This window comes from Oncorhynchus keta, chromosome 14 (genome assembly GCF_023373465.1).
Source record: "Oncorhynchus keta strain PuntledgeMale-10-30-2019 chromosome 14, Oket_V2, whole genome shotgun sequence".
NCBI lineage: Eukaryota > Metazoa > Chordata > Actinopteri > Salmoniformes > Salmonidae > Oncorhynchus > Oncorhynchus keta.
Window position 1 is genome coordinate 31,125,573 of NC_068434.1, and position 15,471 is coordinate 31,141,043.

The 15,471-nt window shown below is 41.8% G+C and overlaps 3 protein-coding genes across 6 annotated transcripts in view; 1 reads left to right on the top strand and 2 right to left on the bottom strand.

The window, feature by feature from the left end:
* LOC118393209 (glycerol-3-phosphate acyltransferase 4) overlaps positions 1 to 620 on the bottom strand; it is a 43,271-nt gene extending 42,651 nt beyond the window's left edge. The window contains exon 1 of one of the 3 annotated variants that reach the window (XM_035785670.2): positions 419 to 620. The gene's annotated coding sequence lies outside the window, so the exon portion shown is untranslated. Of the gene's footprint in view, positions 1 to 414 lie in introns of all 3 variants that reach the window. The other 2 variants (XM_035785669.2, XM_035785671.2) reach the window with 2 other exon arrangements.
* The window catches only part of LOC118393200 (prolactin-releasing peptide receptor-like), a 377,063-nt gene that overhangs the window by 335,300 nt on the left and 26,292 nt on the right, over positions 1 to 15,471 (top strand). The gene's annotated exons all lie outside the window — the stretch shown is intronic.
* Positions 3,952 to 14,439, bottom strand: LOC118393210 (DNA-directed RNA polymerase III subunit RPC4-like). Of its 2 annotated transcripts, none has more exons than XM_035785673.2 (9): positions 14,257 to 14,439; positions 9,167 to 9,335; positions 9,025 to 9,068; positions 6,026 to 6,183; positions 5,772 to 5,896; positions 5,538 to 5,673; positions 5,165 to 5,415; positions 4,932 to 5,084; positions 3,952 to 4,604 (listed from the first exon to the last, which is right to left on the bottom strand). In XM_035785673.2, exons 2-9 carry the CDS (start codon positions 9,332 to 9,334, stop codon positions 4,485 to 4,487), a joined length of 1,155 nt encoding a protein of 384 aa, XP_035641566.1. In that variant the 5' UTR covers position 9,335; positions 14,257 to 14,439; the 3' UTR covers positions 3,952 to 4,484. The 2 variants fall into 2 exon arrangements, with proteins under 2 accessions (XP_035641566.1, XP_035641565.1); XM_035785672.2 differs by having other exon boundaries at positions 5,505 to 5,673; positions 14,257 to 14,437.

Below are 15,471 nucleotides of genomic sequence, written 5' to 3' on the forward strand. Positions count from 1 at the left end.
AACGTACAGCTAACCAGGCGTTTCTGGTGTTATAGCTAGCCATGAAAGCTATATAGCTAGCTAGGCTGGCTGGCTATTTACAGTTTAATTACATTATTTGAGGTGTAGAAATAGAGGGGGCTGCTATTGTACCGTATGATAATCGATCAAATGATGCAGGTACATTTAACAAAAAAGTGATGTCATTAGTAACAGATAGGCTTTAAGATTTTACAGAGTTGCTAGCTACAGTAATGTGTCACGATTCATGCATCCATCCCCATATATCAACATCACACTACTAGCTGGCAAGCTAGGCTAATATTAAACTGTCGAGTTTTGAGCTAGCTACCGTTAGCTTTCTATCATGGAAGACGACGTTGACACGATACGAACAATTAACTGAAACGTGTTTAGTTACAAGAATGTACTCACTCACTGGTACCCAAGGTTGTCCGATCAGCAACGATGTTAGCCGTCTTTGTATCGGGCTTTGTGTCGGACCTCTCACATTGTTGTCTCCACCCGGTGGCTATCGGATAGTTGCGTGGATGCAACGTGATGAAAGTATTTCTGGACGAACTATGATGCTGCGCATCAGATGTTCCTGCGATAATCTCGTTGGTTTTGGTGTCTCGTGTTTATCAGCAAGAACAAAAACACCCTCCCTCCGTGTCTCTAAACTGACACCTGGTGGTGGAACGTGGAAACACTGAAGCATGGCTGGGTACTGACCACAAAAGACACATTTGCAACGCGTAACAGTAGGTCCAATATTGAGGGCAATCATACATCTGATTTAGTTAGTTAATGCAATCCACGCTAGACTAAATATAAATCATAATCTCACATCATGGTTTACAGTTGAAAATATATGGTTTACACTAAAAATGTTAACCAAATAGCCGCGGGAAGTAGTCTGGGGTTGGGAGTGCTGCAACTTCTTTGCAATGCCGATGATGCCTATATTGGTCTAGGCCCAGTGCACAACTTTTCTGAAAAAAAATATTTAAACTAAATGTATTGGAGTGTTTACCAGGATTTGAAATTTGAGTCTGATAATACTTGTGGAATATATAAATACTTGCTTGATTAATATGTTTTCCAGGTTCTTGAAATACTTTGCAAATGCAACTTATTTCTATGTGAAACTGAAATGGTCTATTAATTACTGTTTCATTTTAGTAGTCACTCGTATTCACAGCGTTGAGTGCACACATTTTTCGTATGGTCCCCCATGGGAATTGAAAAACACAACCCTAGTATTGCAAGCACCATGCTCCACTAACTGAGCTACTTCACAAAGCACTTGGGGCGGCAGGGTAGTCTAGTGGTTAGAGCGTTGGACTAGTAACCGAAAAGTTGCAAGTTTGAATCCCTGAGCTGTCGTTCTGCCCCTGAACAGGCAGTTAACCCACTGTTCCTAGGCTGTCATTGAAAATAAGAATTTGTTCTTAACTGACTTGCCTAGTAAAAAAAAAAAGATATCCCTCTAGTTGTGTGGGGGCTGTGCTTTGGCAAAATGGGTGGGGTTATATCCTGCCTTTTTGGCCCTGACCCTGGTTATCATTGGATGGGGCCACGGTGTCTCCTGAGCCTCCAGTATTTTTGCTGCAGTAGTTTATGTGTCGGGGGTCTAGGATCAGTCTGTTATATCTGGAGTAATTCTGTCTTATCCGGTGTATGCTCTCTCTAATTCTCTCTTTCTTTCTCTCTCTTGGAGGACCTGAGCCCTAGAACCATGCCTCAGGACTACCTGGCATGATGACTCCTTGCTGTCCCCAGTCCACCTGGCCGTGCTGCTGCTCCAGTTTCAACTGTTCTGCCTGCAGCTATGGAACCCTGACCTGTTCACCGGACGTGCTACCTGTCCCAGCCCTCTGTTTTCAACTCTCTAGAGACAGCAGGAGCGGCAGAGATACACTTAATGATCGGCTATGAAAAGCCAACTGACATTTACTCCTGAGGTGCTGACTTGCTGCACCCTCGACAACTACTGTGATTATTATTATTTGACCATGCTGGTCATTTTTGTGCCACCTGGCACAGCCAGAAGAGGACTGGCCACCCCTCATAGCCTGGTTCCTCTCCAGGTTTCTTCCTAGGTTTTGGCATTTCTAGGGAGTTTTTCCAAGCCACGTGCTTCTACACCTGCATTGCTTGCTGTTTGGGCTTTTAGGCTGGGTTTCTGGACAGCACTTTGAGATATCAGCTGATGTAAGAAGGGCTATATAAATGGTTCTGATGTCTCAATGTACTCAATTACTATATCGTGCATCGTTTTTCTCCATGGTGATGGAAAGTCTACAGGTACAAACCTAGATGACCAACCTACAGTGCATTCAGAAAGTATTCAGACCCCTTGACTTTTTTCACTTTGTTACATTACAGCCTTACTTTAAAATTGATTGATTTTTTCCCCTCTCTCTCAATCTACACACAATACCCCATAATGCCAAAGTAAACCGTTTTTTTTTACATTTTTGCAAAAGTATAAAAAAATCAAACGGATATATCACATTTACATAAGTATTCAGACCCTTTACTCAGTACTTTGTTAAAGCACCTTTGCCAGTGATTACAACTTCGAGTCTTCTTGGGTATGATACTACAAGCTTGGCACACCTGTATATGGGGAATTTCTCCCATTCTTCTCTGCAGATCCTCGCAAGCTCTGTCAGGTTGGATGGGGAGCGTTTCTGCACAGCTATTTTCAGGTCTCTCCAGAGATGTTTGACCGGGTTCAAGTCCGGGCTCTAGCTGGGCCACTCAAGGACATTGAGATTTGTCCCGAAGACACTACTGCGTTGTCTTGGCTGTGTGCTTACGGCCGTTGTCCTGTTGGAAGGTGATCCTCAAATCAAATTGTATTTGTCACATACACATGGTTAGCAGATGTTAATGCGAGTGTAGCCCCTGTCTGAGGTCCTGAGTCCTCTTGAGGAGGTTTTCATCAAGGATCTCTCTGTACTTTGCTCCGTTCATCTTTCCCTCGATCCTGTCTAGTCTCCCAGTCCCTGGCACTGAAAAATATTCGCACAGCATGATGCTGCCACCACCCTGCTTCACTGTAGGTATGGTATTGCCAGGTGATGAGCAGTGCCTGGTTTCCTCCAGATGTGACGCTTGGCATTCAGGCCAAAGAGTTCAATCTTGGTTTCATCAGACCACAGAATCTTGTTTCTCATCGTCTGAGTCCTTTAGTTGTGTTTTGGCAAACTCCAAGCAGGCCGCCATGTGCCTTTTACTGAGTAGTGGCTTCAGTCTGGCCACTCCACCATAAAGGCCTGATTGGTGGAGTACTGCAGAGATGGTTGTCCTTCTGGAAGGTTCTCCCATCTCCACAGAGGAACTCCGGAGCTCTATCAGAGTGACCATCAGGTTCTTGGTCACCTCCCTGACCAAGGCCCTTCTCCCCCGAATGCTCAGTTTGGCCGGGCGGCCAGCTCTAGGAAGAGTCTTGGTGGCTTCTTCCATTTAAGAATGATAGAGGCCACTGTGTTCTTGGGGACCTTCCATGCTGCAGGTACCCTTCCCCAGATTTGTGCCTCGACACAATCCTGTCTCTGAGCTCTACGGACAATTCCTTCGACCTCATGGCTTGGTTTTTGTTCTGACATGCACTGTCAACTGTGGGATCTTATAGACAGGTGTGTATTTCCAAATCATGTCCAATCAATTGAATTTACCACAGGTGGACTCCAATCAAGTTGTAGAAACATCAAGGATGATCAATGGAAACAGGATGAACCTGAGCTCAATTTCAAGTCTCATAGCAAAGGGTCTGAATACTTAGGTAAATACAGTATGTTTATTTGTAATTTATCTTTTTAATACATTTGCTATTTTTATTATGGGGTATTGTGTGTAGATTGATGAACATTTTGGATTTAATCCATTTTAGTATAAGGCTGTAACGTAAAATATGGAAAAAGTCAAGGGGTCTGAAGAATACATAAAGCACACAGGAACTTTTATTTGTTCTTTTTATTCATCTTACATCCAAGTAAAATGTCATCTTACATCCAGTAATTTAGGTATGCGTTTACAGGATACTACAGGGGCAATATTACGTTTCCAACTTATCCCTCACGAGCATAGACCTGATAGTATAATCTGTTTATAACACTGGAATAGGACATTTGGAATTTGGCACATTCATGAAGAGAATACTGTACCTTCCATTTATTGGAGTCACTTAGCACATCTTTTTTTAGAACACATCTCAAAATATATTCTCCTATCACTTTCTGCAGAGAGAAAAATAAATACAATGTTCCGTAAACAAGCTGTCTATTCTTACAAAATAGTGGTAGGAGCTCTGACTTTCTATTACACATTCTGCGACTTTCCAGGACCAATTAACCACAATGGACACCTGAAAAAAGCTGGGTGTTGTCTGCTTGTGGTACTACTGTCCTTATAGACCTGATACAGCACTGCATGGTCTGTGTGTCTTTCTGGATTAGGTCCCCACTGTAGTGTAGAAATTGCCTAATGGTACGTCATACTCTGTTCTCCAACAGGGCTTCAAAGTCTGGCGAGCAGACCAATTTGTGTTTGATGTGTCCCAGCACTGACAAGTCACCAGTCCGGCCCTCTCCTGTTCCAACTGACACCAGCTCCTAATGGAATTAGAGAGGGGGGGGGGGCTTGTCAGACAATGACATACAAGGCAAACATAAAATAATATGTATATGTTTATATACTGTACAACTATAAAACTACAGAAAAGTGAAGATTTAGAGGGACATTCAACTTCTTTCAACATCAAGTTGAAAGAACATCAGCACCTCCCCCAACATCAACATAAAACGGCAGGTTTCTATGTTTTGTAGTAAAAAAAAAATGGAAGATAAGTATTTCCAGTGACATCATCCTGATACTGATCATCTGGTGTGCATCATATGATTTTAACCAACTATGAGAAGCCAAAGGTTGTTCTCTCTGACCTGGAGGAAAGCACACGAGGTTCCCAGAGCCACATCTAGTGTGACATGCCCCAGTATGAGCTGAACCCGACCAGACTTCCGCACCAACAGCCTTCCAACCAGACCCTCCTGCAGGTCCCTCAGATGACAACTGTTTTCCTCCTGCTGCTCCTCCTATTCCACAGAGGACAGACATGGAAACTGATCGTATACACAGTAGTCTTGCTCTCTGAACCACATATTTAAATACCTACTTGAGATTCCGTTTTCAAAAGCATGGACTGTCCATCCTCTGACTGCATCTCGGTCTTCACTGGCCTGACCTCTTGGGTGGGCGGCTGCCCTGGTAGGGAGTCAGGAAGCTGAATGAAGAACAGCTCCTCTTCTTTGGTCTGACTCCAGCTCTCCAGCAGCTCAGATAAAACTTCAGGCTCAGGGAGAGGTGGTGGTCTGAAAGTGGGTTCCATCTTCTTTACCTCTAGCGCATCTTCTGGCTCCTGTTTCACTGAAGAGGGAGGGAGACACATGGCTAGACAGTTGGAGCCCATTGTTTTGCCATATTGTTTCATTTTAACTGACATGGATTATTGATACCTTTGACTGCATTTGTGCCGTCCATGGCCTCACCATCCTCTTCAGTCTTGTCTGGTTTGGAGGAGGCTGTCACATCACTTTCCTCCTTGAAGCCCCACCCTGACACAGCCAGGGGCAGCTGGACAGGACAGCTCCTTACATCACTCCTTAGGTGAGGGTCATCCAGGAACTGGTGGAAATTAGTTGAAAATTACTTTTAAGTAAGTGGGCAAGGAATAAATGCACAGGCAGACAGCATGATGAGACATAGGTACATGGAGGACTCACATTGTCTCGTTCCAGAGCGCGCAAAATTTCTTTGGTCTCTTCCTCAGTCTCCCTCTTCTCCTTCTTGATGTTGATGATGGGTGAGGGACCCACACTTGGTGCATCTCTCTCACCTTCATAGCCACCTGATTGGAGCACAGGAAGAAACTCATGGGTTAAAAACACAAATCACAATACATCAATATGGTCTAGACAAAATATTACACCATATAACATGTAATGGAATCCCAGCTGAATGAATGACCCAGCCATACCTCTTTTCTTAATCATCATCTCTGCAGGCCCCTGCTCAAAGATAGAGTGGGACTGGATGACCTCTGGACGTCCCCGGCCCCGACCACCCCTACCACCTCGCTCACGACCCCGATCGTTCTCCCTCCTCTCTCTCCTTTGTCCACCCTCAACCTTCTGCCTATGGTAGACGAAAGTCAAACTCTTAACATATGGTCATTCCTAAGATCCAGTATGTGCTGGAAAATGTTCAGAATCATGCACTGTATTTCAATTTGTCACTTAGCAGACCTACAGCTAGCGCACTCATCTTGTCCGTCCGTATATATGTATATATATATGTGGATAAATATATACATGTATACACATACTTGAAGTCGGAAGTTTACATACACTTAGGTTGGAGTCATTAAAACTCGTTTTTCAACCACTCCACAAATTTGTTGTTAACAAACTAGTTTTGGCAAGTCGGATAGGACATCCACTTTGTGCATGACAAGTCATTTTTCCAACATTTGTTTACAGACAGATTATTTCACTGTATCACAATTGCAAGTGGGTCTGAAGTTAACATACACTAAGTTGAGTGCGTCTTTAAAACAGCTTGTAAAATTCCAGAAAATTATGTCATTGCTTTAGAAGTTTCTAATAGGCTAATTGACATCATTTGAGACAATTGGAGGTGTACCTGTGGATGTATTTCAAGGCCTACCTTCAAATGCAGTGTCTCTTTGCTTGACAACATGGGAAAATCAAAAGAAATCAGCAAAGAACTCAAACTTGTAGACCTCCACAAGTCTGGTTCATGGTTGGGAGCATTTTCCAAACACCTGAAGGTAGCACATTCATCTGTACAAACAATAGTACGCAAGTATAAACACCATGGGTCCACGCAGCCGTCATACCGCTCAGGCATGGAGACACGTTCTGTCTTCTAGAGATGAAGGTAATTTGGTGCGAAAAGTACAAATCAATCCCAGAACAGCAGCAAAGGACCTTGTGAAGATGCTGGAGGAAACAGGTACAAAAGTATCTATATCCACAGTAAAACTAGTCCTATATTGACATAACCTGAAAGGCCGTTGAGCAAGGAAGAAGCCACTGCTCCAAAACTGCCATAAAAAAGCCAGACTGCGGTTTGCAACTGAACATGGGGACAAAGATCGAACTTTTTGGAGAAATGTCCTCTGGTCTGATGAAACAAAAATAGAACTGTTTGGCCATAATGACCATCATTATGTTTGGAGGAAAAGGGGGGAGGCTTGCAAGCCGAAGAACACCATTCCAACCATGAAGCATGGTGGTGGCATCATGTTTTTGGGGTTCTTTGCTGCCGGAGGGACTGGTGCACTTCACAAAATAGATGCCATCATGTGGAAGAACAATTATGTGGATATATTGAAGCAATTTGGTCTTCCAAATGGACAATGACCCCAAGCATACTTCCAAAGTTGTGGCAAAATGGCTTAAGGACAACAAAGTCAAGGCATTGGAGTGGCCAGCACAATCCTATAGAAAATTTGTGGGCAGAACTGAAAAAGCGTGTGCAAGCAGGGAGGCCTACAAACCTGACTCAGTTACACCAGCTCTGTCAGAGGGAATGAACCAAAAATCACCCAACTTATTTTGGGAAGCTTGTGGAAGGCTCCCCAAAATGTTTGACACAAGTTACAATTTAAACGCAATGCTACCAAATAATAATTGAGTGTATGTAAACTTCTGACCCACTGGGAATGTGATGAAAGAAATAAAAGCTGAAATAAATACATTTTCTCGACTATTATTCTGCCATTTCATATTATTAAAATAAAGTGGTGATCCTAACTGACCTAAGACAGGGAATTTTTACTCTGATTAAATGTCAGGAATTGTGAAAAACTGAGTTTAAATGTATTTGGCTAAGGTGTATGTAAACTTCTGACTTCAACTGTATATATACACACACATACATATACACACATACTACCGTTCAAAAGAATGGGTTCACTTTAGAAAGGTCCTTGTTTTTGAAAGAAAAGCTATAACAAATTCCATTAAAGTAACATCAAATTGATCCGAAATACAGTGTAGACATTGTTCATGTTTTAAATTACTATTGCAGCTGGAAACGCCTGATTTTTATATGGAATATCTACATAGGTGTACAGAGGCCCATTATCAGCAACCATCACTCCTGTGTTCAAATGGCACGTTGTGCTACCTAATCCAAGTTTATAATTTTAAAAAGGCTAACTGATCATTAGAAAACCCTTTCGCAATTATGTTAGCACAGCTGAAATCTGTTGTTCTGATTAAAGCAATAAAACTGGCCTTTTTTTAGACTAGTTGAGTATCAGGAACATCAGCATTTGTGGGTACGATTACAGGCTCAAAATGGCCAGAAACAAATAACTTTCTTCTGAAACTGGTCAGGCTATTCTTATTATGAGAAATTAAGGCTATTCCATGCAAAATTGCCAAGAAATTGAAGATGTCGTACAACACTGTGTCCGACTCCCTTCACAGAACAGCGCAAACTGGCTCTAACCAGAATAGAAAGAGTGGGAGCCCCCGGTGCCCAACTGAGCAAGAGGACAAGTACATTAGAGTGTGTAGTTTGAGAAAGACTCCTTAAGTGGCAGAATCATTAAATAGTACCCGCAAAACACCAGTCTCAACGTCAACAGTGAAGAGGCGACTCCGGGATTCTGGCCTTCAAGGCAGAGTTGCAAAAAAAAAGCCATCTCTCTGATTAGCCAATAAAAAGAAAAGATTCAGATGGGCAAAAGAACAGACACTGTGCAAAGGAATTCCACCTAGAAGGCCAGCATCCCAGAGTCATAATGTACATGTCCTTTTGCTCAGTTGTGCACCGGGGCCTCCCAATCCTCTTTCTATTCTGGTTAGGGCCAGTTTGCATTGTTTTGTGAATGGAGTAGTACACAACGTTGTACGACATCTTCAGTTTCTTGGCAATTTCTTGTTCCACCAAGGACAAAGGAAGAGCTTCATATATCGTCACAGACTGAACAACTGAACTTACTCTTCTTTAGCTTTGCGGCCAATAATGTTAGGGGTGAAAGTTTTCTGAAAGATAAAACATGGGAGTCAAGATTTACTTCGTTAAACAAATACAAAAGTTCTGGTGAGACCATTAAACATGGTATACAATTCACTGAGCCTACCTTTTTCACACCTCCCAGGGTGAGGTCTCTGGAGCGCATGGAAGGGAGACGGCCAGGGGAGATAGTAGCTGGTAGCCGGCGTCCCATCACCAAACCCCTGCCACTCCCTCCGGGAGTTGCCGGAGTGTGAGAAGGGCCACCGGGGTTGCTTGAGCCTGGCTCAGCCATCCTGGACAAAGCAATTAAAAAATTAATTATTTGAAAAGCTAAAAACAGATGACAACTATCCACACAAGAAGTCTTCACAAGAAGTATTCATAAAAACACCTATACTCCCCTCTGTATTTATGTGGATAGTTAAGCTAAAAATGTGTCGATTTGGCTCTATACTCCAGCATTTTGGATTTGAGATAAAATCACCTGATATGAAACATTTGATCTGAAGATCATGCGCCCCCAAAACTGCTATCCTCTCACCATTTCCAAAAAGAGTGGAAGTCACAATGTTTTAGGGGGTATGATCATTGTTCCTTTTACTTTGTCATTCATCATTATTCTGGATTCATTCATAATTATCCATAATCATGGTACATTGTTTCCCCTATATTCATTTAGCAGTGGCAGGCCACTCGGATGGTAATACATTCAGTGTAAACTTAAACGACTCAAACCAAATATAAAGTAGAAAATATATTGGAGCTAATTATTTTTCAATAAGATCTTTGAGAACCTACAATCACGAAAATAAAAAAAAACTAGAGACTGTCAGGGAGAATCTAAAATTCCCAAAATGTCATGGCATGAGGCCTCATTGATTTTGTTATTATATTTTAGTCACTCAGATACAGAATTTCAGGAAATTTGGCTCTAAATAAACTGCAAATTTTCTCTCAACCTCATGGCAAATGTGTAGGATTGCAGGAAACTAGCTCAAACTAAGAATCTTCTCGGCCCTTGGCAAAACCAATGATGTACACGGTACAAAACAAAACACTTTCCGTGACAGACTGATCAGGTGAATGCGGGATAAAGCTATGATCCATTATTGATGTCACCTGTAAAATCAATCAAGACCAATGGTCGAAAAACAGTTCACTGATGAAAAAGGACAAAGGAGGCTGACTTGTGCAGAGCAACAGATGGGCTAGTTAGTCAACTGACAGTCCAGTACGACATTGGTGCCCAAAGACCCATAAAAGAATGCACAATTCATCGTACCTTGACACAAATGGGGTATGGCAGCCAAAGAGTTACACTTCTTTCTTTTTTTTTGCTGAAACTGCGGTTGCAGTGGGCTAAGGAATGAAAAACAAAACATTGCCTGGACTGAAGAAGCCTGGATCCTGCTGTTTTACGCTGATGGGAGGACAAGGGTATGGCAGAAACCACAATACATGCATCCATCATGTTGTGTGTCAATGTTGCAGGCTGGTGGTGGTGGTGTGGGGTGCGTTTTCATGGCACACATTGGGCCCCTTGATAAAAGTGGAGCAACATCTGAGGTCGAAGGAATTGTCCGTAGAGCTCCGAGACAGGATTGTGTCGAGGCACAAATCAGGGGAAGGGTATAAAAAAAAACTTCTGCAGCATCGAAGGTCACCAAGAACACAGTGGCCGCCATAATTTATAAGTGGAAGAAGTTTGGAACCACCCAGCCAAACTGAGCAATCGGGAGAGAAGGGCCTTGGTCAGGGAGGTGAACAAGAACCTGATGGTCACTCTGACAGAGCTCCAGAGTTTCTCTGTGGAGATGGGAGAACCTACCAGAAAGGCAACCATTTCTGCACACTCCACCAAATCAGGCCTTTATGGTAGAGTGACCAGACAGAAGCCATTCCTCAGTAAAAAGGCACCTGACAGCCCACTTGGAGTTTGCCAAAAGGCACCAAAAGGACTTTCAGACCATGAGAAACAAGATTCTCTGGTCTGATGAAACCAAGATTCAACTATTTGGCCTGAATGCCAAGTGTCACGTCTGGAGGAAACCTGGCACCATCCCTACAGTGAAGCAGTGGCAGCATCATGCTGTGGGGTTTGTTTTTCAGAGGCATGGACTGAGAGACGAGTCAGGATCGAGAGAAAGATGAACGGAGCAAAGTACAGAGATCCTTGATGAAAACCTGCTCCAGAGCGCTCAGGACCTCAGACTGGGGCGAATGTTCACCTTCCAATAGGACAACGACCCCAAGCATACAGCAAAGACAACGCAGGAGTGGCTTCGGGACACATTTTTAGCTAATATCGGAAGCTTCCGATATGTTCACCGATATACAGTGCATCCCTAGTCTGAATACTTATGTAAATGTGATATGTTTATTTCTAATACATTTAAAAAATGTGTGTAGATTGATGAGGGGGGAAAAAACAATTTAATCCATTTTAGAATAAGGCTGTTACATAAAAGGTGGAACAAGTGAAGGGGTCTGAATACTTTACAAATGCACTGTATATATAAATATATATATATTTTGCTGACAATTTAAAAGCATGCAAAACGTGTTGAATTGAAGGAAATTAACTTTAAAACAGCAACATTTTGCCTCTGCGGCCAAGAGGGGGCCTCAAATTTTGGTCGGAGACTATGCCATTAGCTATGCCCACCATCCCCCACACCAACTTTGACACTGCTGCTGAAGAAAATCCTAAGGTTACCACTGTGGTAGCATCCAAATTCATGTAGAAGTGTTCCGAAGCATCTTCTATTCTTATTTACAATAAAAGTGACTCCAAAATTATAATACATTATTTACCATTCAGTTCTCAATGAGCAAAACATAATCCGAAGCAATTAAAACAAAGTACAAATGCATCCAACAAGTTTGTAGAGTCACAAGCTTGATGTCGTCATTGCGTGCTAAGAATAGGAGACAAAATACTGAACTTTTAATACACGAAGTGAATTTGTCCAAATACTTATATATATATAAAAAAAAGAACTTCAACTCATTGAGGGCTTGACGATTAGTTGACAAGTTGAATCAGGTGTGCTTGTCCAGGGTTACAATTTAAATGTGTACTGTTGGGGCAACTCGAGGACCAGGGTTGGGAAACACTGTTCTATACTGTTCCCTCATATTAAACATTATATCTGACATCCAAAATGTTGGAGTATAAATATGACGGGGAGTGTATATGCATGTAACCCATTTATCGACGCTACTATCTTTAGCGCCTATAGACCATAGTATCTCTTCTGGCCGGGCAAGTTTTGTTAAAGAGCGACTGCACTTCCTGATTTGGCCTCATTTTTCATCCATGTTCATTAAGAAAGGCCAAGACTGCAGGCAAACAAGAGTTGTCTTGGGGGTGTGGTTTGATGTTTGTGATTGAATGGCAAAGATACACACAAGGGCAGTAGTGAGTACAGCAAGGTAAGTGAAGTTAGCTTTGCAATGGAAAGAAACCAGTTTAGAAGCTGAGGATCCTGAGATGCTGACCACACCACTCACGTCGTGTGCGTGAGCGTTGCAAAATAAATGTACACATACATGTTAGTCAATCATTGCACCCACACTGCTCGTGCACGCCAAAGAGCGTCTGCGTTTCCAAGTGCTAAAATAGAAGTCAGTTCTATTTGTGACGCTGAACGCGGTGCAAGTCCTGCCTCTCCCATCTCCTCATTGGTTTATATAAGCAGATAACCAATGAGGAGATGGCACGTGGATGATTTGAAGATGAACGGAGGTCAGTGGTAATACACCTTTATGAAAGTTAGACGCCAATCGCCATATAAAGTCCAAAGAAGAAAGAGCCTGAAGGAGAAGAGATGACTAGAAACGATTTGGTTGACTGTTTTATGTGTGGATTAATTGTCGGAGTAGAGGACCTTGTGTATTTCAGGTAAAATAACTCAACGTTTATATCCCTGTACAAATTAGCTAACAACTGCAAGCTAGCTAGCAAAATTGGCATAAATGTTTAATGCTTTTCGACCTGTCCTCAAATTTATATAATTGGTTCAGAGTTTGTTTTGACATCTCAACCTGCGTGTCGTGATCATGTTTGGTGTGGGGGACAAAATAAATTTGCGCACGTTGGCATGTGTCCAGTTTGGGTATGGTGTGATTCAGTTCTATGCTTAGGCTAAAGCCTGCGCTGACCTTGTGTTTAGCCAAGCTGACAGAAGCTATCTAGCATAGCTTGGTTATGGCTGCAGCTGGATATCCTATCTACCTGATATTTCTATGTCAAATGAGTTATGGCAAGAGAACAGGTATCCCCTGTTAATAACCTTGTTATTGTTATTTTATTCCCCCGCCCCCACTGCTGCTACTTGCTGTTTATTATCATCTATGTCACTTTACAAATTAACTCGTACCAGTATATAGGTATATATAGCCTCGTTGTTGTTATGTACATTTCTTGTGTTACCTATTGATTTAATTTTTTACTTTAGTTTATTTAGTAAATATTTGATTAACTCTATTTCTTGAAGTACATTGTTGTTTAAGGGCTTGTAAGTAAGCATTTCACGGTAAGGTCTATTAAAGCTGTTGTATTCGGTGCAAATGACAAATACAATGTGATTTTAACACTGCCCCTTTAAGACAAAAAAGCTCTTTACCTGACTTGCTTTTCAAGGATGGCTAGAATGTACATGTTTTGTGCTCTTGTAGGAACCAACAGAACTAACAGTGATTGAGTTATATTATTAGCCGAAATCTTAACGATCCAATCTATTCATCACATTACGAATATTATGCTCTTTTACATAAGTCAGCAAATGCGATGATACATGGAACGCTTTATTTTTATGGTGAAAATGTACTCCCCCAAACTTGACTCATGCACCGCCTATGGCGTTGTTTCTAGAACCGTATCGCAATTGAAAGAATCGATTTACGTTTATATTAAGTATTTGGCTGCCAGAGCCAGTCCACGTCTAACGTACAAGGTCTTTGGACCTTAAGGAGTAAGGGTAAAGTTAGGCTACATAAAAATTACATATTGCGCTAATACAGAGCGCGCCTTTAATGTGTCTTTGATACCAAATTATTCAAGTTTTACAGGGCCGTTTTGTTAGGCCATTGGTATAACAGCTAATCAATGAGTTCATGTCAACACATGTCAGCAATGCCTGCTGTTTACATTATCTAGCTAGCTATGACTCTGACAATGCGTTTTCGATATTGTTGCCTTATTCAAATTACCTGATTGCTTCTTTAGATGTTCACCAAACCAAGAGAATTGCGTTTGAATTGACTGCACCCCTTCAATAAGCAAATCCGTGGCGATTTCTTACGTTATTGGTCAACAAGAAAAGTCGGCATTATCTGCAGTACAGCGCCATGACTGCTAATCCTGGCAGATTTGTGTTATTCCCGGATCACGTGCGCGGAATTCTTCTTCTACTTCAATATGGCGGTTGGTTGGGGGTGCATGTCGCCACCTACTGTACTGGAGTGGGTAAATCAATCACCAGTGCTGCTAATTTTAGAAGAACCCGTAGTTTGGAGTGATATTTTCTATTGTGAAGATAATTTCGTGCAATTCTACATATTGTCATATGGCTTAGGCCCATTTGTTTTTTAAATCACACGTCAGGTGTAGTCACGATTCTTTTAAAATTGAATACACACTCAAAACCCGATGATTTGGTTTGAAGTTACCTTGAGATTATTTCGGCATGGGCTTTATTGTATGCTAACTGGGGGACATTGAATTAGATTGTTCTTTCATTAGAACATGCTAATATTAATGATACTGTAGCCATAGGATGGATTTCAGTCTCTCCTTGTCTCCAAGAAACCAACATATTACTAATTTGGCTGAACTATCCCTCTAAAATGTGACCCAATTCAGGAAAATATGCATATGTCGCAAGTCACGACTTCACAGGATAGCCTTTTGGACATTTTTTTTTTCAAAAAGCGTTTTTTAGCAGAAATGCCTTCTCGAACATGTGAATTTTCATGTGCCATAATATCAAATGTGTATATATTCTGTAAATACAAATAAAATGGCTAAATTGCGAGCCTAGTTGGTTTAGCCAGAATGAAAGCAGGAACCTTCCAGCTAGCCATGATTGGCTGAGATAATGAGTGGGCTGGACATGCCGAGAGAGGAGTTTGGATTGGTCTGTGGTGTTGCACTTGTGTCTCTCGAAAGATACTGTATAACATTAGCCATGGAGAACTGTAAATGTGTTACTACTACTCTCAATAACATTTCTTCCCTGAATCTATCAGGCGCTATCAACAAAGGTCAGTGGGGAAAAGTTGTGATGGACTACTTTCTGGAGGACGATCGTGCCATGCTAACTCTATCTGACTCTGAAAATGAATCAGACGATGAGGAAATCCCTGATTTAGGTAAAAACGTTACATGAGCGTTCAAGTTAAAGCATGCTGTAAACTTGCTAACGT

Excerpts from the sequence above, each read along its gene's own strand:
- LOC118393210 (XM_035785672.2), bottom strand. The coding sequence starts at position 9,334 with ATGGCTGAGCCAGGCTCAAGCAACCCCGGTGGCCCTTCTCACACTCCG. Across the intron at positions 9,069-9,166 it reads CCCTGGGAGGTGTGAAAAAG|AAAACTTTCACCCCTAACAT; the intron begins GTAGGCTCAGTG and ends TTTATCTTTCAG. Across the intron at positions 6,184-9,024 it reads GGCCGCAAAGCTAAAGAAGA|GCAGAAGGTTGAGGGTGGAC; the intron begins GTAAGTTCAGTT and ends CGTCTACCATAG.